This window comes from Pseudopodoces humilis, chromosome 11 (assembly GCF_049639895.1).
Source record: "Pseudopodoces humilis isolate 2021_Gansu_Grassland_sample_001 chromosome 11, ASM4963989v1, whole genome shotgun sequence".
Lineage (NCBI taxonomy): Eukaryota > Metazoa > Chordata > Aves > Passeriformes > Paridae > Pseudopodoces > Pseudopodoces humilis.
In genome coordinates this window covers 9,736,675-9,760,802 of record NC_142210.1, presented here as the reverse complement: position 1 = coordinate 9,760,802, position 24,128 = coordinate 9,736,675, and the positions used below count along the sequence as shown (strand labels likewise).

Genomic DNA, 24,128 nt, shown 5'->3' with positions numbered 1-24,128 from the left:
GTTGCAATACACACAGGATAACCAGAAGACTGGGAATACTAAAAGGAGGCTTTTCTCCTGGAAGTAAGGAAGGAAGAGCTCCAGCACAGAAGGTATGATTATATATAAACTTTAGAAATATGAAATCCTGCAATAACTAGGGAAAGTGGGAGGAAAGAAGAGAGCAGTCCAGTGGGGAACTGGAGGGCTGTGTTAGGCTGTGTGTAGAAGAGCTGACAGCTCTGGCACCAAGAATTGCTGATGGAAAAAAAACCCAGAGGATTGTTTTATTGCAGAACAGCAGCAAGGCATCCTAAAATCTCTTAAGTGAACAAAAACCTAGGTTTGTAAAAGACAAATTGATCACATGGGATGACTGAACCAGGAACAAATTGGATCCTTCCCCCTCAAGCATTAAGGCTTGGTTGGCTAGCTCTGGTTGCTAGAGGTTTGTGGTTATGAATGCAGAAAGGAGGGCTTGTACAGCAGCTGCAGGGGGCTCACTGCTGGCCAAGGGCTGGGCTGTGAGTGGAACAGAGACCCAAGGGCAGGTGAGGTGACACCATCTCCCACTCCCCAGGGGCAGAGTGGGCTGCCCCTGAGAGCCCTCAGCCCACTGCCCTTCTCAGCTCAGCACCAGTGACAGTATATTTTTTCTGCACAGCTCTTTATATCAAATGAGAAATTTCTCACTTCACCTACCAGCCTAACACTGGCACCTCAAAGAGTAAAAGTGCAGATTAGAGGTGCAGGTCTAGCCCAGAACCCTCAACAATGCATGTGCTGGCACTGTAGGGATGCAGTGACCAGGATACACCTGAATTTCTTCCATGTATAGCTGAAACTATGAATTCCTGCACAGGATGGCAAAGCCCTGCCACCCATGGGCAGCATGTGAGGAGCAGCACAAGCACCCTGCGAGCCCTGCGGAGGCAGCAGCTTCCCCCACTCACCTCCCAAGGTGTGGAACATTTAGACAGGCTACATGAGACTTGCTGCCCTTGTGTCACACAGTCTGCTGGAGGGTGAGCAAACGGAAAGACCTGAAACAAACCACAGCAGAAAATCCAAGCTGGGAAAGGAAAAATATGCTCTGGCTACGTCCCAAAGCTGACTTGTACAAATGTTTCTCATTACAGTGCTAGAGATGCTCTCCACCCCGCTCTTCTCGATGCCTTATTGAGAATCACACGAAGCATTCCCATGGCACTGGGGTGCAGTATGGCTGTAATGATTACCCCGTGAGAGGAGAGCCAGGGGATGTTATGGTGACTCAGTGAGCAAGATCCCGGGCAGGGCCCAAACCTGTCCTGCCAAAGCCACGTTTGCAGCAGACTGGTGTTACAAGAGCTGGGGAGGAAGGAAGGGCAGAAATGCTCCCTTCCTGGAGCACTCAGTATCTCACAGTCCTCCCGAGCTCGTTTTGCCTTGCTGGGGTCACCTTGCCATCTAGTGGCTCACAGTGCAGAGCTGACACAGAGCTGGGTTTGTTTCTGCTGCAAATCCTGTAATGCCCATGCTTTTGGGAATGAAATAATTCAAATTTCCTTTGATTTGCACTCGTTTCTTAGTGTGTCAGGCTGTCAGTAAAATGTGCTGTCATAGCATGAAGTTAGAAAAGAAGATGCATAAAGCCTACTGGCTTATACATATCACATCCTATAAAAAAGGATCCTCTGCCCATCCAACCTGGGGGGATGTATTCATCAGGACATGACTGGTTTGGGCTGAATAGACCTTCCTTCAGCTTTTACAAAAATGTTTGTGAAAAAAACACTACTTCATTTTTAAGATTTTTATAAGATTCATTTTTTTGCCTAAAAAAAGAAAGAGTTATCAGGAGGGAAGTAGAAAAGCAGAACAAAAGTCAAAAGCAGAGTGATAGAAATCCCATCTGCTAATATGCAAACTCCAAAAGGCTCCAGAAGATAAACTGCACACATTAAGATTCTTGACATTGCCTATACTAACATGAATATGGATATTAACTTACCATCTATTTCCTTTGCATGTCCCCATTACACCCATTTTGACTTCTGTTTGGGCTCTGTCCAGCAGAGTTGCAAATTTTAATTTATTCCATCACCTCACCTAGTGACAAGAACAAAAATATCTGCTCCATTTCATTTTAGCATGGACTGTTAACCTTCTGTGACCACTTTTGTAAATGAAAAATATGATGTCTGTATCCAAAATGGACTTCTCATGCAGATAATTCCAGATGAGAGTCTGGCTTGACATCCTTTCTGTATTTATTAGCAGCTCCCATCTGCTAGGCTCCAGAGTTATCCTTGTCATTCAACAAGGTGCTTGGCTGTGATCAGTCACAGTGTCAAGAGAGATCTCAGTGCTCAGCTGTCTTCAACCACTTCTATCTAGAAAGGCTTTTCCTGTGTTTATCTTGGTCAGTGCAGATGGAATGACAAGGTAGTTTGTCTCCCAGTCAAGGATCTTCCAATTCATTTTTTATGCACTTTCTACAGAGTGCAGCAGACAAATGTAAGGAGTAGCTGTTTGCTTTAACATTATAAATAAAAATTATTTTGAACTGTCAGCCTCTAAAGAGCACTCCTTGGCATGACAAACCACAAAGTAAAAATAAATTACAAGATCTCTTTGCACTTGCATGGGCAGTATTATTATTATTCTAACTTTCTTCTCAGCTTTGCTGTAGAGGCCATGGGCTGCTGGCAGCAAAAGAAAACCAACACATGGGCTTTTCCCACCCTGATCCTCTGCCTCTATGGATTCTTCTACATGATGAAACCATCAGAACCTTTCTTAACACCCTATCTAACAGGACCAGATAAAAACCTGACCACAGATGAGGTATGATTTTATTCTATGATTTCTTTTAACTGAAGTAGTGAAAATAGAAAGGGAAAACACTGAAGTTTTTTAAAAATATTAAAATAAAATAAAAAAAAAATCACACAATTTTAAACAGCACTAGCAGTTACAATTTTCAGCAGACTGCCTAAACAGAAGATCCATTTAATGGATCCAAGATCCATCTGCCTGCCCAACAGTCCCATGCTGATTCAATGTGATTATATATTTTATGAATTCCTTCAGAGAAAAAACTTCCTCCTACAACACCATCTAAAATACATGAACTTCCTTTCCTCAAAAATAAAAACATTGACATTTCCTCTTCTGTTCTAGGTTACCAATGAGATTCTGCCAGTTTGGACATACTCCTACCTCGCTCTCCTTTTCCCAGTGTTCCTGCTCACAGACTACGTGCGCTACAAGCCCGTGCTCCTCCTGCAGGGCATCAGCCTCATCCTCACGTGGCTCCTGCTGCTCTTCGCACATGGAGTGGTGGCCATGCAGCTGGTGGAATGCTTCTATGGCATGGTCACGGCCACCGAGGTGGCCTATTACGCCTACATCTACAGCGTGGTCAGCACCCAACACTACCAGAGGGTCACCAGCTACTGCAGGAGCGTCACTCTGGTGGCAGCCACCGTGGCCGCCGTGCTGGGACAGCTGCTGGTGTCCTTAGCGCACGTCTCCTACTTCTACCTCAACGCCATCACCTTGGCTTTCGTGTCCCTGGCGCTCCTGTGTGCCTTCTTCCTGCCCATGCCCCAGAGGAGCATGTTCTTCCACAGGAAAGATGCCCCTGAGCCTCTGCCAGGGCCCGATAAAGGGCCGGCTGCGGGCGCTGTCCACGGGCCCTGGAGCTGCCGAGAGGAAAGGAGCCCCGATGCTGCTGCCGGGGGCCCGAGCCCCCAGCCCCAGGCTGGGAACAGCAGGCCCCACAGGCACACGCTCAGCGTGCTGCTGCAGCTGGGCAGGGACCTGAGGGATTGCTATGGCTCCCGCCCGCTCCTCTACTGGTCCTTGTGGTGGGCTCTGGCCACGGCCGGCTTTAACCAGGTCGTGAATTATGTCCAGGTGCTGTGGGACTTCCGAGCCCCCTCCCACAGCTCCCCAGCGTACAACGGAGCTGTCGAAGCAATAGCAACGTTTCTGAGTAAGTCAGTGTTTAAACATTGTTCACAATGACAGTCTCTGAAGTTTCACATTAGTAAACTTTCAAAGTGCCATTCCATTGTAGGCACTCCAGGGAGCCACTGCACCCCCTGTGCATTCCAGACCTACGTCTTTGATGTACTACAGCTCAAATGCAAGTTATGTTGGTTTTTCTTTAGTACCAGACAAATAACTATCTTACCATGATGCAGAAAATGTGCAGGTCACACTGACATTGCATCTAGCTGGTAAATCCATTCGAAGCACCCCTGTTTCTTTGGATGAGGCTATTGGGTGTTTTTTTTCCCCTCAAAACAAGTATTGCGCTGTTCCCCTAACAATGTTATCAGCTTACACAGATGAGAGTTTCCCTAAAAAATTTCACACAAAAAGAATATAATCCTGTCATTAAGATTTTTTTTTCTAGTGAAATACCCTTGTGCACCAGACGAAAAGAAAAAATTTAGTCATTTCAAGATACAAAGATTTTCAGGGAAAAAAAAAAAGACCCTATGAATGCTTATGATACTGATGTTAACTGGTACACTTTTACCAGGAGCAGATGCTCACACCACACAGGCAAAATGAGGTTATCAAAACCAACATCAGAGTATGATACTACCCTACCTTCATTTGCATTGTGCTGCTGTAAAGAACTTGCACAAGCTGTGGGGTGTGTTTTATCAGCACCACACTTCACCATTAAAGAAACCCTTACAGTCATTAAGGAGAAACTGATACTACTCTTGCAGTAGGCAACTAAATAGAGCAAGTGAATCATGAACTAGTATCCTCCTGTAGTATCTACTCCTTGATCTACTCTATCTCATGGACTTGCCTATTTCTCAGTGTAGAAGTATAGAAGTTTTTTAATTGTCTGGGACCCCTAAGATGGGCAGTCGGGTGGCTTAATTTTGCAACAGATACATCTTCTAGGAGGCCCAAAAAAAGCAAACCTATCCTTTCTTTTTCCTTGGATATACTTCCTTGATGCCTCAAAACTCACTTTTTTGACAGTTTGCCCCCTCTATGAGGTGCATAGAGCTAAACTGTTACAATAGAAGGTTTACTGGCCTAGCTGTGCAGTGAGCTGGGAGACAGTGGAAGAATTTCCCTCTTGAACTCCAAACCATGCTCCTAATTCTCTCCCCAGAGTTACATGCTGTGTACAGACACCTAAATAATGAATCCTTCTACATTACAGTTTATCCTGTGAAGTGGAATAAAACACTAAGAACGGAATGTCAGAGACTTGATATATACAGTTGTCTTAAAATGACTAGTCAAATAAAGTAAAATGACTAGGCTGCAGAAGTCATCAGAAATGCTTTCAAACTTCAGACTGCTCTTCATTATTCATCATTGCCTTTCAGCATGTGAGTGTGTCAAGGCTTGGTCATACAGGCTGTGGAACAGATACAATATTTACACGTATTTTTTCTCTTTTTCTAGGCTCAGTAACATCTTTCCTAGTACAATATATAAAGATTAACTGGGACCATTTTGGAGAACTGGCTTTAGGGATCTTCTCTGTAATAGATGCCGGTTGTCTGTTTCTCATGCACTTCTCTACCAACATCTGGGCATGTTATGCTGGATATCTCATTTTCAAGGCATGCTATGTGCTTCTCCTGACAATAGCAACGTAAGTACACAACATCACAATGCTGCCATCACGCACAAAATACTGACCCTACTTTGAGTTTGCTTTGGGCATCCTTTTCCTCAGAGGTAGCTGACCTAATGCTAGACATAACTGTTTAGGTAAGGACAAGGACACTTAAATGTCTGGTTATGTTGTTTTCATTCTTCCAAACAACCAGGAAAGAAAAACTGTCAAAAGGACATCAAACATTTACCTAAGCAGACATTGAACAAGGTACAAGGTAACTTTATTACTAAAGGCAATGTAACAGCAAAATGTAGAAGCTATTTTCCTCCTTCCACGCATGAAGGATGCAAAGTGAGCAATAGGGACAAGCATACCTTGACAGCCATTCTTTAGGAGCACCATATGCCCAGACCCCCTACTGGTGAACCTTTTAGTGTGCCAGGAACTGCATGAATGCAGGAAAAGATTCCACATAAAGTGTTTCCCAACATAATCTTATATATATAATCATTAATGATATTAAGATGTAAAGAAGGAATAAAAGGGAACATCAGACATATAAACTCAGATGAGCTCTCAATAGGAGACCAAGCTATTCTGTTTTCAGAAATAGAAATGTATAAATAATATTAATAACAAATATTTTATCCTGTGTAATAAATATAAAATGTTATTGCTCCAGTCATTTTCTTGCTTGGAATGTCTTTAGACATACCACAGTATTTCATTAACAAAAACACTGAATGCATCTTGTGTCAAACTCCAAAATTAATCAGATACCATTTTGAAAAACTGCTAACATTATAATGCATGGCAAGATTATGCCTATCTTGAAGGAAGCCAAGAGACCTCTTAATTGTCATTTTGGTAGATTGTTACTATATTGTAGTAAATTACACCTGGACTACTTCAATATATTCTAAAAAAAAAAACCCAACAAAGTAAAATCCTGCAAAAACTTCCAAGCTAAAATAATTGAAAATGAGTCCTGAAGGAATAACACCCTTTTGTTTGTATAGAAACTTTGCAGGTATATATTGCAAGGAAAGATGTTGTGATTATTGTCAAAAAAGATATTGCAAGTAAAAATCTACAGGCTCTTGACAGAAATAAGCAGCATGTTACCTCCACTGTCAAATCACAAAGCAAAACTCATCATTACAGAAAGTTTGGTTAGAAGATACCCACAGTGACCTCCTAGCCAGGGCAGAAGTGCTGCCAGTACCAGAGCAGGTCAGAGCTTTGACTGGCCTGGTCTCTGAAAGCTTCCAGCCATGGACTCTTTACAGCCTGTCTGGCACAGTCTGTGCAGGCAGAGAAGGAACAAAGGGGAAGGGTGCAGAGAACTGACATTCTACCTGATCATCTGAAAGCAGGGGTTAGAAAAGCAGCCCATGCAGTTCAAAAAAATACTAAAATACACTATGGTACCCCAGAATTTTTTTTTTTTTTTATTTTCTTTTTTAGAGAAAGCAAGGAAGCAAACACACAAAGGAAGCACTATTTCCTCTGTCCTTCATGCACCATCTCCATGAATAATTTTCTCTTCATCGACTGATAGACAGCAATAACTTTCCTGGTGGGAATGACTGACCTGCCAGTTTCCCGTTAGGTTCCAGATCGCTGTCAACCTGAGCATGGAACGCTATGCCCTGATGTTTGGATTCAACAACTTCATTGCCCTGCTGATTCAGACCATTCTCACAATAGTTGTTGTAGATTCAAGAGGCCTGGGACTGGACATAGTGACTCAAGTAAGTGCAGTTACCTTACTTGCTATTTACTGCTCGGACAACTCATCAGCAAAATTCTTATGCCAAAGGACAACTTAATTATCTTTTTTCTCTATAAATCCAGACATATTGTTCTTCTCTTGTCAATCTTTATCATCATTCATCATTATTTGTCTTCATTCTTCCCTTTTGCCTTTTAATGCATTTAGGATTAGAGATGCTGGTCTGTGACTTTTACAGAGAGATACACCAGAGCATAATTAACCAGGCCCCGCTATCTGACCAGTTTTAGTAGTTAATAGGACACTGAACAACATCCTCTCTTCCCAAAAGACTGGTTTTGTCAGATGCAGAATGGGAGTTCAGGACTGTGAGGCACAGTCTGGATTGAGTTATTTCAGCTCAAGTAACTTCTGATCCCAACTCAGAAGCAAACCTGGTCTGTGTCTCAACATGTACAATAGAGACTTCTGCCCATAGTTTGGGCACTCCATTTGGGATGGGATTATCCTATCTCACAACAGTGTTCCTAACTTCAGTCAACCCAGTGTCACTCATGTTGAAGTCAACTGAAACCTACTGACTTCTGCATTTTCTCAAATGGGCTCTCAGCTCTCTGTTCTAATGGATCTGAAGAAGATTAGAGCTATTCACACTCTGCACAGAGAAGGCAAAAGTGATTTTGAAAGAGTAAAGATTGAATCAAACATAAAATCTTTAAAATTAAGGACAGGAATATGTAAGACTTCATAAATAGCCTTGCCACTATTGTTGTAAATACTGATATAAAATCACAGTGTATTTACTAAAGCCATTGTGGTCACAGTTACTGAAATGTACAAAAGCAAAACAAGGATGAATTTGGGCTCTTCATGCAGATTATTCATGACCATGTGGGTAATGAAGCTACTTCTGCATTTTACACTAATACAAAAAAAAACCTGTTCTTATCCCTCTCCCTATCTGATGTTTATTAAGAGGCGTAAGGAATGGAAGAAAGGGGCAGTTCATTTCACAGTTATCTGCTGTATACTTGAAAAGCTGAGATTTTGCTCAATCACAAAGCAAAAATTCAAGTGTAAAGAAACTGCCAGAATACAAGTAAAGAAAATCAGAATGACTGTCATCTTCAGAAGAAGCAGCATTTCTCTAATGTGTTTTTCATTAATTGTTCTGCCTTTTTCTCCTCCTCTCCCAGTTTTTAATTTATGGCAGCTACTTCGTAGTCATACATGGGATTTTCATGATCAGAAGCATTTGTGTGCTGGTTTCATGCAAATGCCAAAGGAAAATAGCAAGATCTTGCACAGAGCAGCTGAACCAAGCTGAGCACGAGTCAAGAGAGCAGATTGTCACAAACTACATGACACGGCTGTAGGAGGCAGGCAGGCTGGAGAAGGTCTCCTGGGAGAAGGGCTCCCAGCAGGGAAGAAGAACAGAATGCAGGGAACAGCAGTGCAAGAAGGTTCAACTCAGCCCTGGAAAGCTACACTGAATCATTCCAGCACTTCAGCACAACATATGCCAGCAGAGAGCTCACCAGAATGGCACTGTGCCAAGAATAAAAGATAAGTTGCTTTAGATTCTTATTTACATGCGTATAAATAGCTTAAGGGCAGTAATTTATACACAGAAACAGAGCCCTTTACATCCCCCCATGCACGATGGCAGAGAGCAGAGTTCACCCTGCTGTGCTCATTGTAGCTCCTGAATGCGGTGCTGGCAAAGCTGCTTCTGTCACTTTTGCTGATGCAGGGGCTGAAGGGTCTGACTCCCCTTCACACTCCCCTTGTTCTGAACCGAGGAAGAAAAGATCATGGTTGCATCATTCGATTCTGCCATACCCAGTACAGGCAGATGGGGGAAAGGCTCCTCCTGTCTCATCCCACACTTCTGTGCACACAGGCTGCAAAAAGCAGGGCTTGCACAACCCCTCCTGGGAGCTCCACTGGAACACTGCTACCTCACAGTTGTTGCTTGGCCCACATTTGGGAACTACAAACACTGTACTGACTTCACAGCAACCTCTGCCAAGAAGGGAACAACTTAAAGAGTCCAAGCAAAATGCAAGAGCACCACTCCTTTGCTTTTGCTTCCAGAAAAATTAAATTCAGGACTGACTTTAAATTCAGGTCTTCCTCTTTCAGCAGGAAAAGAAATAATATCAAGGGGCTTAAGCAGCACAAACTAAAACCAGAGGAGGACATTGTGGAGAAATGTAGCTGATTCCACACAGGAAAATTCCAGATGAACAGGAATATCCAAGAAGATTTATAACTGAAACAAACAGATAGCATCATGTGTGCTTTTGAGTGCCAAGTGAGGGAGGTCCACTTATCATGGCCAAGAATCAGGCAGGATCAACATCTCAGAGTTTGTCAAGAAGCTTCAAGTCTCCTACAGCTAATTTAGTCCAAAAGACAGTCCAGGAGAAGAAAAAAGAGACTAGAAATGAGTTTGCATAGTGAATGTCTAATTTATTATTAACTATATCCATATGCTGACTTTATTCCTGCATTGCTATTTGCTTCTAGCTTCCAATATCTACATCTAACTAATAAAAACCACTAAGCATTTACAGAATATTTTTTCCAGTAGAGACACAAGCCATCATTTGTATAGACATACCAGCTTTTCATACCACTGTCACACACTGCAACTGGACAAAGTGCCCAGAGGCGAGGGCAGGCAAGGCAGAAGCAATTTGTTTGAAGTCACAAGAAGAATCAGTAGGCTCTGACAAAATGAACCTGGCTAATATTTTTAGGCTTTTTGTTTAGTACTGTGCATTGTGGGGATATTCACTGTTATAAACTGGATCTAAGTAGAACAATTTAACCAATGCAGTCATAAAAGTAGATGTACTTAGTCTCCAGTGAGAGTTCTTTTCTTACTGCAGAACTGCACAATGCTCCTGCCTGAAGAAACAGGTACAGAATCCAGGAGAGAAAGGACTATTTTTGCTATTCTTGCTTGTGAGTAGCCATCTTCTTTTGAGGCATTCAGTTTAGATCTAGGTGTCAGTCCTGGACTAGAAGTTAGAGTTTTTGTTTAAATTAAGAAGAGGAACTTGGTGTTTTCAGCTCCATGGTCTCAAACTGCCTTTGATCCAGAAAGTAAACAAATATTTCCATGCAATATCTGACAAATGGAAAGGAATCAACAACATGTGAAACTTTTTGCTGTTGTTAAAAAACATAACACCAGTAGTAGACTATAGCTAAAACAACCAGGTACAACCAACCGTAGAAATTCTTATGTTCTGGCTAGAGCTCAGCGCTCTCTGTGACTGTAGGATGCCACTGAGGAGCAAAGGAACCAAACAGACACAATGTGTGTGGCTTGCAGCTTTAGAGAACACCAGCTTCAGAAAACAGATAAGACTTCAAATAGAAAAGAATCCATTCCTATTCTCTCTAATCTCCAAAATAATGATTCTGAGATTGGAAGCTGGCAGGAAGTATTATGGGAAAAATAGAGGAGAAAGAAGACAGCTCTTAGGAGTGTTAGGAGGCAAAAGACGAGGCCTTATGTGATCCTGGGTTTTCAGCTGCAGATCAGAGCTCACCCAGCAATCAGAGGTTTCTAAAAGAGTAAGATGGACACGTGTGCCTGTGTGTTTGTGTACCTGCACACACATACTTTAGAGAGGAGATGAGACTTGGCAGGTTACAAGGAATACTGGAACCACAGGCTGTCTAGTCCTGCAGGAAAATGAAATTCTCAACACATCCACCTCTCCTAGCAGCTTTTAGTGTTGTTTGTCTTTCTTCCAGCATGTTCAAGGTTTCCATGCAAACACAGAACTCCAGAGCTGGGCACACCCCTCCCCATAGCTGCAACCACCTCTAAATACACCTTTGAAACATTAGTGGGTTCGGGCACAAATCTTCTGTGAAGATACAGTCCAGCAAGCTGATAAGGCCAGTTTGAGCAAACAAGGAAGGAACAAATAGTGTATTTGTATTCAAAGCATGCCCAAGCACTGTATGGGATACCAGAGAAAAATGAGCCAGCAGCTCCTTTCAGCCCCTGCCCAGTAGCACCTTCCCTTCCCAAGGCTCTTTCCCTGCCTCAGAAGCCCTTGGCCACAGAAGAGGATGAAGGGCAGAGGCAGGCCCAGCTCCCCTGAGCGTTTGCCTGCCTGGTTGCACCACACACTTGAGCACTTGAGAGAACCTTCTGTACCTGCAGGACCAGGCCAGGCTCTGTCAAGCTCACAAAGTTCCCCTTCTGTCAGGGCCTCAGCATCTGCTCCCAGGGTCAATACATGTCCTACCAACAGGCTTCAGGGCAAAATCCAGCCTCTGATGAACCTTGGAAGATGCAGGCAGTACAGTCTAAAAAAAATGGGTAAAGGAAAACAAAGCAGCATTTTTCTAAAGCAAGTCTGTTAATTTTTTAGCTTAGAACCTAGATTTAGCACCTTAATTTCACCCATTTGTTCTTAAATGACAGATCCATCCCTATACAGAAGTAATTCCTTACCAATTAATAGAAGGAAGCATTTATTGTCCTGCCTCCCAAAGCCCCAGCAAAGCCAGGACAGTGAGAGCAAACCCCAGCCCAGAGGCCTCTGTGCTGTGCATGAGACAGGGCCACTGTCAGCTCGAACTGTAAAACTGGTGCTCTGTCTTTCCATGAATCAGAGACCAGAGCTTTTAAAGGTATTTATTAACAGAAAGAATGCAATCATTGCTTTCTTGTCACAACAGGTTTTATTAATCATTAGCTACTGTGAATCTTATAGTTTTATCTTAAAAATAGAACTCAGTTTGCTGACAAAAACCATAAAGAACACTTTCCCTGCAAACTTCATGGACATGCTCTGCAAGAAAGAACAGCTATGAAAAGTTGTTATTATTTAAATTCTGATAACATTTTATCAAGTTTAGAAAGAACTTTTTGGAAAGAGTTACAGAAATTTCTGACTACCACCAGCTCTAAAGGGTGGTTTCTGACTTCTCTGCAAGACAAAGTCATCCTAGGAAGAACTGCACCTGAATCCACAGGGAATGCACCACAGCCAGAGCTTTGACAGGTAATTCATCACCTCTAGAGTTATTTGGGAATGTGCTGGCTACTCACTTGTTCAGTGCATTTGGAGGTGATGCAAGATTTATGCAGATGTTACTGATCAGCCCAGGGCTTAATTTTTATATGTTTATCACATTTCAAATAAGGTCTCGAGTTAAAGATACTAGACACTGTATTTTATTTACAATTACTTGTCAGAGAAAGATTACAGAGGGAATGTTTTTAAATCAAGTTACAAGGTTAGAGCTGCTTTTTCTAACATTCCTCTGAGGTCACAGAGATATTGTCTTTATACCATATGATGTATACTAAGTTTTAATCAATAACATCTCATAGTAAAAGTAGAAGCACTTTTTCAATAGTGCCTGCTATAGAGTGGAATTCAACAATTTAAGATACACAGCTTGTAGCAGCATGATTAAACAGCAGCTAGTGCTTTGCTTTCATATGTTTTTGACCAAAAACACTGTTTCTCTTGTTTTGAGGATCAGTGAAATTGACATTTTAACACAAAACAAGTAAAATAAAATTGAAAGACCCAATCTCTTTAGACTTCTTTTTGCTGCCAACTACACTGAAGAAACAAGCCTCCTTTTTCTTTTGGTCATCGCTTTCAAAAGTGAAGTCAATATTTTTTCTATTCTAAGTCTGAGCAGGTACCATGAGCAGATAGTTTCTGCATCTTTCCTTACCCTCTCCAACGAGTGGAGTGCAAGAAACACAGTGAGTATTAAAGAACTTTGAGGAAACTGAGGTCACAATGGACTGAGCTGCCTGATGGCTTTTATTGCCACCAATAACACTTGTACAGTCATTGTGTCGCTAGGTATTCAGGCTGCAAATCAACAGAAAAAAAACTTGAGCACACAGAATGAGCTTTAATCTCACAGTTCACCCACTCATTTATTCAGAAATGAGATTGTAATGGAACTTTATTCTTCTGCTACAGCACAGCCACTCAGCCCTAAGCACGTCACTATGAACAACCTTTGACAGACAATAGAGAGTTTACCAGGGATGATGCACCTTGATCCCAGTTGCTCATTTACAAGCTGCAGCTGTGATGCCAGGCAGGTTCAAGAGGGAAACACTGGCTTAGTGAGAGGAACATTGGCTTAGGCACATGGCACAGCTGGAGCCACACATTTCACTCACAAGACGGAAGCAACAATTCCCTTTATCTGTATAGCAAAGTTCAGTGGTAAATGTGACAGTGGTTTAACAAGACCCAGCAGGAAGGCGTGCTTGACTTAGTGCAGAGATGACAGGACCAGGTAAAACTGTCAGACCCTCCTGCTAAGTCACTGGGTTTTAAACTCCTCTCAGAGGGAAGTCTGGGTGCAGCTTAAACCCACTCCTAGTCCCAGATTTAGTCAACTGCTTCTGTCTAAAGGATTATGCAATATGTGCAGTAAGTTCTATATATGACTTAGTCAAGGTTTCAAGGCTGAGCACATTTAGTCTCTTACCAAGAATGTGTTGCAGCAAAGAATCTCAGTTTCAGGAGAAACTGTGAGAGGCTCCTGCCTAAGAGGAGATCCAGGTGTGCAGTTCATGCAGGAGAGCTTGAGATCACTAGTTTGGTTCCGTCTGCACACCAGCCAGACATGTGAGTCACCTCTGCGGGCAGCCCTTGGCCACCTGTCCCGCAAAGTCCAGTTACACTGGATGCCACCACCACAGCCCTCACTGGTGGTTAGGGCTTCAGGGGAGCAAGTGTAGGTTTAGTTGAAAAGTAAACTTGAAAATGAATTTTTACCAACTGTGAAGAGCATCTATTCTTCCTTTGCCACCTTTTTATTTTGTTTAGGTAGACTATGGATTGCTGGAAGGGAGCTGCAAGCCATAGCTGGATTTATCCCACGGTGATCATCTGTGCAAATGGATTTTTCACCACAATGAGGCCATCAGAATCTTTTCTCACTCCCTATCTAACGGGACCAGACAAAAACCTAACAATTGAAGAGGTATGTAACTATTCTCTTAAGCAGAAACTAAAATGCTTAAAGCATTAGGCCTGTAGTAACTGAAGGGAAGATGACGTGTGAACATTTTATCTGAAGAACCACATTTAAGATGCTTCTGGAAAAGAGTAAGGAGTCACCTCTTTGGCAGAAGGTCTGAACTTTAAAGTCCCTACATTCTTAGGACTTCGAAACCCCTTTGGTGGTTGATATTTTTAGCAAAATCAGGTCAGCTAGTTCCTCTCTGCATCCCAGAGGAGACATTTATTTTTTACTTACCATGGAATTGATTACACTGGCAGCATTGATTTCAAAACATAAGAAAGCTAAGCAGCCTTCCCCTTATGACCTGTAAAGCTTATTTCCTACATTCCCTATATTTCATGCATTCATTAACCTGTGGAGGTTAGTTCACATTCAGAAAAATTGGAGGTTTTTGACAAAAGCATGCACTCCAAGTTTCCTTGCTGTGCTCCTGTGTTCAGCACTGGCTGCTTCAGGAGTACACCTCCCAACAAAAGGGGACATGGTTAACACGTGGCTGAGTCATGGAGCTAACGGTAAAATTAGAAAACTCAGGCTTGTTACACCCACATACAGCTAATATGGAGAACAGTCATTCCTGATGTGCAGTAGCAAATGTTAAGGCAGAACCTACCAGCACACTGTGAAATCAAGGTTTCTGCTGAAAAAAGGTATTTGTGGTTTAGACTGTCATGGAGATTTTTTTCTCTTCCCTTTTTATTTTTTTTTTTTAACCACACAGGAAAGCATTATTTCCTATATAAATCACACAGCATCATAGAATGCCTTAATTCTGATTTCAGCAAGAATCCTTAACTCAAAAACAAGTCTAGTACAGATACTGTCTCTTTCAGCCAAACTCACCTCCAGCGAGTTAATTCCATGAGGTAATTCTGAGTTCAGAGAAACAAAAGAAGTCACACAGAAAGAAAGATACAATGAACCTGCTGCTCACTATGCAACTCACTCCAGTACTTGTTCAGAAGTAAAAAACATTCCTCCAGCATTTGACACAGTTCCTTTCTGGTCTAATTGCTTAAGCAGAGAACAAGAGATCAGGAATGGATACCTCAGCAGGCCCCACAATTACTGGGCAAGACCTCCCCAAAACAGGCAACTTAGAGTCACAAAGGTCGCTAAAAGGGGGATACCTGCCCCAGGTGTGGCCAAATTACCCAGGCAAGCACTGAGCTTTAAGTGACAACCACAAACAGCACCTTCCAACCCAAATTCAGAACAGTTTTAGAAAAAAGAGAAAGAATTTCTTCACAGGGCATCTATGTTTTGAAGTCCAACTTAAACTTACTGAAAGCCTTCCTTACTTCTTACACTTTAAATCAGAAAAAAAAAAAAAAAAAAAAAAGGTGCAGTACCCTAGTTGCAGCTACACACTATGTGCAGTTCCAGTTCCCCACTGTAAGAGGCACATGCTTTTTTTTTTCTATACCTAACAAGGAAAAGAGGGGACCAAAGGTGTACAATGACTCACATAAAAAGTTGAAACAGGCCTTCCTTTTCAGCTTCTAGGGAATAGGATTTGAAACTAGAGAGACTTGCCTCTGACACATAGTTACAATTGCTTTAAACAGCTGCACATCAAAACCTGCCTTTTTCATAGGCCTTTATTGGAATGAATTTTAAGACAATCCATCTGTTTATTTAGTGGAGCATAGCATCATTGTCTTTGGTCCTTACACAGTGACATTACAGTTATGCAACTTTAAAGCAGTTTAAGCCTGCACTATTCACACACTTCAATGTTTCCTATCATCACAATTACATTGTTTCAGCAGTAACACCATCAAAAACCATCCAGGAGGTATTTTAAACCTTTTGAGGGGTTGGGGCTGTTTTGTTTGTTTCTTTTAATATTTCCTCTTTTATTCTGTTCTAGGTTACCAACGAGATTCTGCCAGTTTGGACATACTCCTACCTCGCTCTCCTTTTCCCAGTGTTCCTGCTCACAGACTACGTGCGCTACAAGCCCGTGCTCCTCCTGCAGGGCATCAGCCTCATCCTCACGTGGCTCCTGCTGCTCTTCGCACATGGAGTGGTGGCCATGCAGCTGGTGGAATTCTTCTATGGCATGGTCACGGCCACCGAGGTGGCCTATTACGCCTACATCTACAGCGTGGTCAGCACCCAACACTACCAGAGGGTCACCAGCTACTGCAGGAGCGCCACTCTGGTGGCAGCCACCGTGGCCGCCGTGCTGGGACAGCTGCTGGTGTCCTTAGCGCACGTCTCCTACTTCTACCTCAACGCCATCACCTTGGCTTCCGTGTCCCTGGCGCTCCTGTGTGCCTTCTTCCTGCCCATGCCCCAGAGGAGCATGTTCTTCCACAGGAAAGATGCCCCTGAGCCTCTGCCAGGGCCCGATAAAGGGCCGGCTGCGGGCGCTGCCCACGGGCCCTGGAGCTGCCGAGAGGAAAGGAGCCCCGATGCTGCTGCCGGGGGCCCGAGCCCCCAGCCCCAGGCTGGGAACAGCAGGCCCCACAGGCACACGCTCAGCGTGCTGCTGCAGCTGGGCAGGGACCTGAGGGATTGCTACGGCTCCCGCCCGCTCCTCTACTGGTCCTTGTGGTGGGCTCTGGCCACGGCCGGCTTTAACCAGGTCGTGAATTATGTCCAGGTGCTGTGGGACTTCCGAGCCCCCTCCCACAGCTCCCCAGTGTACAACGGAGCTGTCGAAGCAATAGCAACTTTTTTGGGTAAGCAATCATTAGCAGGTACTTGTGTGCTGTATCATGTGCTGAGGGATTCTTCAGCAATGTGTTTGGTTCCTTTCCATCTCCTATGAGGACTAAAGTAAACAGAGATAAACAGTGCACAAAGCATGATTTTACTATAAACCTTTACAGTGGGCTCTTCAAAAATAGTCTTACAAAACATATATAAATAAGCTTTTCCTTCTTAGAGGAGACTCATTCTGCCAAAATGTTTTAAGACTTTTAAGTTCACAGCTCTGTTTAGACCACATTATTTAGCCCCAAGTAAGCAAAGCAAAACCCTGTGCAATGATGTCTTGTATATTCCTCCCTCAAATACACCTTAAGCTGGCTGATTTAAGAATTAAAATAATATAATAGTAGATACAGTGCTCTGAATACTACTCAGAGCATACTATGAAATAGTCTATTCAGACACTAGATTAAAAATCATTCCAGTCTAAGTGCTCCTTAAAAAATATTCCATTATTACATTTCTATCTTGATTGGCAAGTTTGCCACAACAAAGGTGTGTTCAACCCCCATATGGGCCATTTACTTCAAAGTTCAACTTGATGATCCATGCAGGTCCCTTCCAACTTAAAATATTTTGTGAAACCATTTGTGTGATGTGACAAGGCTGTGAGCACTGTAATTGTTTACCCTTGAAAAATAAATCTTACTAATGTGCAGAGACTTGAAGGGGAGGAGCAAAGAGAATGGAACCAAGCTCTTCCCAGTGGTGCCCAGTGACATTACAAGAGTCAAGGGGCACAAAATCAAACAAAGTTCCACTTAAACACAGAAGAGCATTTTTATTCCAAGGATGATTTAAAACAGGAACAGGTTAGCCAGAGGTGTGGACTCTCCATCCTAGAGTCAAAACCTAGACACCATCCTGAGCAGCTTCCTTTAGTTGACTGAGCTTTTAGCAGGGCCATGTGATCTCCATCTCCCTTCCAACCTCAGCCATTCTGCCTCTCATTAGTTACCTGGTCCACCCAAATTCCATTTCTCTTTAGCCACAGAAGAAAAGGATATGCGCAAAGTGAAACTTCATTTACCTAGTTGTGCAGCACCAATACAGCTTCTGTTTTGAGCTCCTATTTATACAGCTGTCTCCCCCTACATTCCAGGAGCTGTATCCCACACTTCTACAGGGAATTGTCAGTTTACTTTTCCTCCCTGCAATCAGCATGAAAATCCATTTTACTGAAGCTACTCCAGAACTTCAGACTACTGTTTTGAGCAGCGTTCCCAAAGGCTTTCCTGCACTTACACCCCCTGGCACTTGACACAATTTCAGAGTACAGAAGGCACTCACAGCACTGGGAACCACTGCTCATGGCAGGGATGGACCAAAGGGATTAGTTTGCTCCAATTTCTGGAATTCTGATGAAGAGCACATACAACCAGCAAACAAAGGTTTTGCTACATGTGATGGCCGATAAGGCATTGGTGAATGCAATTCATAAGGCTTTTCACCAGAAACTGAAAATAACACTTCCATTAAAAAAAGCAAGCATGAGGTGCTACAGATTTTCTTTCCATAAGGTAATTCACATGAAATAACCAAAGTCATTATACATATTCTGGCACTAAATGCTTTGTAGGATTGTTCCCTTTGCTCATAGTCATCTAAAAATGGAGCAAAACCACCGCTGCCTCCAGCCTTAGGCATGAGGTACTTTCCCAAATCAGTCAGTGAGGGGTCTAAGCAAGGAGGACAACATCCAAACTAATGGAAGACTCCCACGTCCCTAACAGGAAATATAATCTACACCATTACCAAAGCCCACTGTGACCAAGACTGAAGAGCTCCTGGCATGATCCAATGACAGTTATGCAATGGCTCTCAATTATAATGTTTTCAAGTTTTAATTACTACTTTTCAATTTTTTAGGTTCGGCAACATCCATGGCAGTTGGATATGTCAAAGTAAACTGGGATCTCTCTGGAGAACTGGCTTTGGGAGTTTTCTCTGCACTGGATGCTGGTTCTCTGCTTCTTATGCACTTCACTGACAACATCTGGGCATGTTATGCTGGTTACCTTGCATTTAAAGCTTGCTATATGCTCCTTATAACAATAGCAACGTAAGTACAACACACAACTGTTCTAACTAAACTGATTTAAATCTGTCAAATGATTATATTTATCAAAATTTTACTGGAATTTCCCTAGATATAAATTTAAATAGGTTATGACAGCAGCATATATTGTTTCTAGCCTGCATAAAACTGGGTAAAATTATATGACCTAACCATTACCATAGTACACTCCAAGTCAGAACAAGATAGCTTCAGCACTTGGCTGTTCAATGGTCAATATATGAGTATTCTCAAAGTGATCCAATGAATATACACAGGTATTTAGCAAAAATATTAAGTCATGGGTAAATAAGAATCACAAAAGTCACAGAGCCAGAAACACCCAAGAAATTTCTGTCAAAATGAAGCTGATAAAGTTTAATAGCCAAGACTGAACTGACCATGTCCTTTGAAGAATGCAGTGCGCACATTAAACTGTTCCCATAAGTAAAGTGCATCCACCCATCCTTGCTCTCCAGAGTTTTGTGAACCTTTGCCTTCATTGTCAGGTTTCAAATTGCTGTCAACCTCAGCATGGAGCGTTATGCTTTGATGTTTGGCTTCAACAACTTTGTTGCACTGGTGATTCAGACGATTTTAACTGTTGTTGTAGTAGATTCAAGAGGTCTGGGACTGGATATCAGCACTCAGGTAAGCCACTGAGTCCCACTGCTTAGTTCCTCTACTCTCCTTTGAAGGAGATTACCCCAAGATTAGCCTGTGGTAATGTGCAAACTCAGGTGCAAGCTCAGGACAGTTACTCACCTGGAAAAAATTTAAAGTGAACTGGCTTGAACTGCTCCAACTTGCTTGTCCTCTAGGCCTCCCAATACTGGGATGACTGGAAAATATTCTATGTTCACAGAACAGAGGGGAAAGGTGACCACCTGTTGCTCTGGGTATTCTTTAAATTAAAGGCTTACTATTCATAAGTTTATAGTAAAAAGACCCTAACCAGAAGCAGGAAGCCAGCTGAAAAGACAATCCATGGGTCTATTACTAGCATAATTCTAAATTACATAGTTACAGTGGACTCACCCTTAAAGTTACTGTAATTCTGAAAATTAACTCATTAAAATTCCCCATTAAATTTCTAAAATTAGTTTAAACTTAGACCCTGAATGAGTCCAAGTCCCTATTTTTTTATGTTTTTAGAAAAGAGACAAAGTGCAGGACAGCTGTCCTCCCTTACTGAGGTTGGGAAGGACATAACAGAACATTCTCTCCCCCTTTTACAACCACAGAATTTCTATAGTGTCAAGTCAAGCAGTCCAGACTTCTTGAATCCTTTCAAGATGGGGTCATTCTGGGCACAGGTGACAGGGAAGGGAAGGCAGCAATGGACGGACACCCCTTAGAGTCAAAAAATTGTTTTGCTGTTAGTTAATAACTTTTCTCCTTCCCCACCTCCATTTCCCAGTTTCTCATTTATGGCAGCTACTTCACAGTCATAGCTGGAATTTTCCTGATCAGAAGTATGTACACCATAATTTCTATCAAATGCAGAAATACAAGTGTGGCTGCTGAAAGCACTGCCCTTTAACAACTGAGACAAAAGCAATGATGTTATAAGCAACAATGCACAAGGCTTCATCATCTGGACAACAAATCAGGAGAAAGAAAACTTTCAATCAAGCAAAACTGGTCCAGGTTGAAGCAGGCTGTTTATGAGCCTACTGCACAGAGAGCTTTGTCAACAGGATGATGCATTTGGTCTATCTTCTTCACCAGCAGTTTAATACAAACATTCCTCAGTCTTCTAATTCAAGTTTAGTCATATGACACAAAAACTTCTATTAAGGCTTAATGAGCACAAGGACATCCAGATGCCTGAACCTCGTATCAGTGGAACTCACAGAACAACCTTGGGACTTTCCCTTCTATTGAGTACTTAAATTTAAGGCAATTTAGTTACTGACAAAAGACCATCAGACATGCCCAGAGAATCTAAAACAGTTGTACCAGACAATGACCTGTCCGAAAATTTGTCACAGAGGCCTTTGGAAAACTTAACACATTTTCAACTGGACATCACATTTGCTTTACAGAACTCGGGATGATCCTGCAAGTGTAGCATCTTCTTACACTTGTAACAGCTGATGTTTTAGGATTGAAATCTAATCTAGGAGGTGGCCATATTAATTCCTGTATAAGGGGACTAAAATTATCAAGTGAGGTGCTTTGATGCTAAAGGATAAAAATACAGCTTTTAGGTAACTAGGCTATTTGCATGAACAATTGTGGGAACAACTGCAGAGATTTCCATGATTAAAACATTTAAAATCAGGGTTGAAGAACTAATTTTGTAAATAAAGCTATTTTTAAAACCTAATCAACAAAACACTTACAGTGTCAGTTTATGCTCAATAACATATAGAAGACTCAAACAGAAGACTCAAAGCAATACAAGATCTTCAGCTTATCTGGAATTTGACAAACCTAAAATCGGTGAACACAGACTAAAAAGGTGTGCTTAGCTAAAAGTTGCAAACATTTTATCTGCAGTTAACTCAGTTATGAAAAATAACATATTCCACTACTTCTACAGCATATTCTAAACTACGTGTCTTGCATATTTCAATCAGTTTCAGTATCTCAGCAGTAATACTTGGATTAGAACAATCTCTATAGATGCTGATCTCATTAGCCCTTGCCCAAAGCCTAATTTACACCACCGTAAGTGAAGAGGGCACGTATTGTTGCTCTTTTGTAACATTTTTCATCTCACTGACAAGACATCTCTTTGATTTGGTCCAGTTCTCTGCACGAAGCATTTTCAGGTATTTCACAAGCTCTGTTGAACCCCTGCAGTTCTCAACTCTGTACTGCATTTACCTGTTACTATCCAAAACAGCCAAGGTTGGTGAACAAGGAAGAGTTACAACTATTTACACTGTGCTAAAATACAGTGGTGAGAGTAAGGGTGTCACTAATACCCTGCAAACCTCCAGTTGCTGCGGATTTGTTCAGTGAACTCCCCAGATAATGTTGGGAACTGAACTGAACGCCACACTCTGTCCAGCAGTCTCCATCAGAAACAAAAGAGAGACTTGAAGCCTGTTTTTAAAATGCCAACAGGACAAAACCAGACATTTAAATATGGAAAACTTACAGGCAGCATGTTTTACAAGCTGCCTGTCTCCTGCTTGGTATCTCCAAAGCTTAAAAAACAAAAATAAACAAACAGAAATTACAACCCCCCTAAGCGGGCAACAGAAGTCGAAAGCATAAAAAAATAAAATTAGCATAAATGTTTTTACAAGCAGCGGTCAAACCTTTCAGATGCCCTAGAAAAACATATCTGACATTCAGGCAATTACAAGTAAAATCTCTTACCTTGAAGAATTTTCATGTTTATCTCAAATGGACTTGCATGTGCTTTTTTAAAAAAGTCAATCTCACCTTATTTATTCTTGTTATCCTGTAAGCTGTTAGAATTTATTCTCCAGCTGGTATAGAAACCTTTAAGCTTGCAGTTTATGTATTCACAATATAGTTACATTATTTGCTTAGTTCCAGTACTGAACTTTAGCCAAATTATCTCTGTGTAAAACACCAACTACTTTGATGCAGTTATATTTTTCTTGAATCTTATCAGTACTACAGAGGAAGACAAGCCAGACACTTTTCCCTCTACAAATGTCACTCTAGTATGGCAGGAAATATTTCTGTGAGTTGAAAAAAAAAACAAAAACAAAAAAACAACTGTAATATTCCACAGGAGTTGTAACTGATATGTATCAGTTTTTAATAAAGAGAGGGCTCTTACATCTGTGGTCCCTTGGTCTGCTGTTACACACTCTGTTCAGACCACAACTAAGGCTTGTTCAGAGTCTGTCATTGCTGCAAATCTCTCCAATAAATACCCTTCACAGTGCTTTCAGCATGACAGATATTCTATCCAAACAATCCAAACTTCACCTAACACTCTGCTGTGTGACAGGTCACTTCACTTGAGCTAGAACAGGAAGATTCATCATAAGGACACAAACACATCCAAGTGAGGCATGTGAAAATTTTAAGCTTAACTCAACTTTAAACACATTGCTTTGTACACCTCATCTGTGTACAAGACACAGTGTGTACATTTTCATCCAGTAAATGTTACTGCACAGAAATAATGCTACACAGTTTTTTTTCTAATATTTATTTTTTCACCTGCAAACTGTAGCAAAACATGATCAGCTTTATTATGCAGACAGGTATCCCTCTAACATTAGAGATTTAGGCATGTATAAATAGAAGAGCTCTTAGGAAAGGAAAACATTTTGAGAAATGAACAAACCTTCAATTTAACTTCATGACTTCCAATACCAATGGTTAAAGTGATGCAACTCATTCATTCCAAGAGATACAACAGCACCTTAAAGTGGCTGATCTATTCCCCAGTAACATTTTTTCACATAACAGTGTGTTAAAGTTACAAATACTGATATGCACAAATAGCTATTTTCTAAGAAAAGTATGTACAGTACTGCAGCATAATGAGTGTGGTATCTGCAATAACTTATTAGCCAATTTTAATACACATGATACCGCTACTTTTTACCTGCCACTTCACAGGTTCAAGGATGTTACCACAGCCCTCTGTTTTGCACGTTATTACCTGGTGGGGGGTTTGGTTTTGTTGTTTTTTGTGTCAGGTGTTTTTTTTTTTCTTTTTGAAGTTTTTTAAAGGTACACAATGCAGGCTTTTATTTTTACTTCTTAAAGACTTCTTTTGTGTTTAAAGCTAGTATCAGTGAAACAAGACAACAGTGCAAGAGGCGCAGAGATGTTATGTGACCACATAAGAGTTCTTTTGGGTAAAGTGTCTATAAGGCTATAAGAAAGGATTGGTTGATGAGCTTCCTGTTGGAAATTGTCCTGTTGGCGCACCAGCCTGGGGGAAAAGGAACACAGAAAAGTAAGACAAGTAGTTAAGATATATTTCCCATATTGTAAATCATAAATGCAGAATATATTTTTAAAAAAATAACTTGCTGGGGAATACTTCTCTT

At 41.7% G+C, this 24,128-nt stretch overlaps 3 protein-coding genes across 13 annotated transcripts in view; 2 read left to right on the top strand and 1 right to left on the bottom strand.

Moving 5' to 3' along the window:
* LOC102106690 (thiamine transporter 2) lies at positions 1–14,164 on the top strand. Of its 3 annotated transcripts, none has more exons than XM_088060760.1 (5): positions 1–92; positions 2,643–2,808; positions 3,145–3,961; positions 5,413–5,605; positions 7,040–7,179. In XM_088060760.1, exons 2-5 carry the CDS (start codon positions 2,659–2,661, stop codon positions 7,128–7,130), a joined length of 1,251 nt encoding a protein of 416 aa, XP_087916886.1. In that variant the 5' UTR covers positions 1–92; positions 2,643–2,658; the 3' UTR covers positions 7,131–7,179. The 3 variants fall into 3 exon arrangements, with proteins under 3 accessions (XP_087916886.1, XP_087916887.1, XP_005527103.3); XM_005527046.3 differs by lacking the exons at positions 1–92; positions 7,040–7,179 and adding exons at positions 7,185–7,326; positions 8,504–14,164 and having other exon boundaries at positions 2,650–2,808; XM_088060761.1 differs by lacking the exon at positions 7,040–7,179 and having other exon boundaries at positions 5,413–5,609.
* On the top strand, positions 7,199–24,011 carry LOC102102452 (thiamine transporter 2-like). Its single transcript, XM_005527111.3, has 6 exons — positions 7,199–7,326; positions 14,153–14,309; positions 16,225–17,041; positions 18,942–19,134; positions 19,638–19,779; positions 20,549–24,011. Exons 2-6 carry the CDS (start codon positions 14,160–14,162, stop codon positions 20,669–20,671), a joined length of 1,425 nt encoding a protein of 474 aa, XP_005527168.2. The 5' UTR covers positions 7,199–7,326; positions 14,153–14,159; the 3' UTR covers positions 20,672–24,011.
* The window catches only part of AGFG1 (ArfGAP with FG repeats 1), a 36,196-nt gene continuing 35,362 nt past the window's right edge, over positions 23,295–24,128 (bottom strand). For all 9 annotated transcript variants that reach the window (XM_014256188.2, XM_014256185.2, XM_014256189.2 and 6 more), the window contains one exon: positions 23,295–24,010. In XM_014256188.2, coding sequence (XP_014111663.1) covers positions 23,951–24,010 — 60 coding nt within the window. In that variant the 3' untranslated portion in view covers positions 23,295–23,950. The remainder of the gene's footprint in view (positions 24,011–24,128) is intronic.

Coding starts and splice junctions, on each gene's coding strand:
- LOC102106690 (XM_005527046.3), top strand. CDS start 2,659: ATGGGCTGCTGGCAGCAAAAGAAAACCAACACATGGGCTTTTCCCACC. Junction 5,606..7,184: donor CTTCTCCTGACAATAGCAAC/GTAAGTACACAA, acceptor GTTTCCCGTTAG/GTTCCAGATCGCTGTCAACC. Junction 7,327..8,503: donor GACTGGACATAGTGACTCAA/GTAAGTGCAGTT, acceptor CTCCTCTCCCAG/TTTTTAATTTATGGCAGCTA.
- LOC102102452 (XM_005527111.3), top strand. CDS start 14,160: ATGGATTGCTGGAAGGGAGCTGCAAGCCATAGCTGGATTTATCCCACG. Junction 19,135..19,637: donor CTCCTTATAACAATAGCAAC/GTAAGTACAACA, acceptor CTTCATTGTCAG/GTTTCAAATTGCTGTCAACC. Junction 19,780..20,548: donor GACTGGATATCAGCACTCAG/GTAAGCCACTGA, acceptor TCCATTTCCCAG/TTTCTCATTTATGGCAGCTA.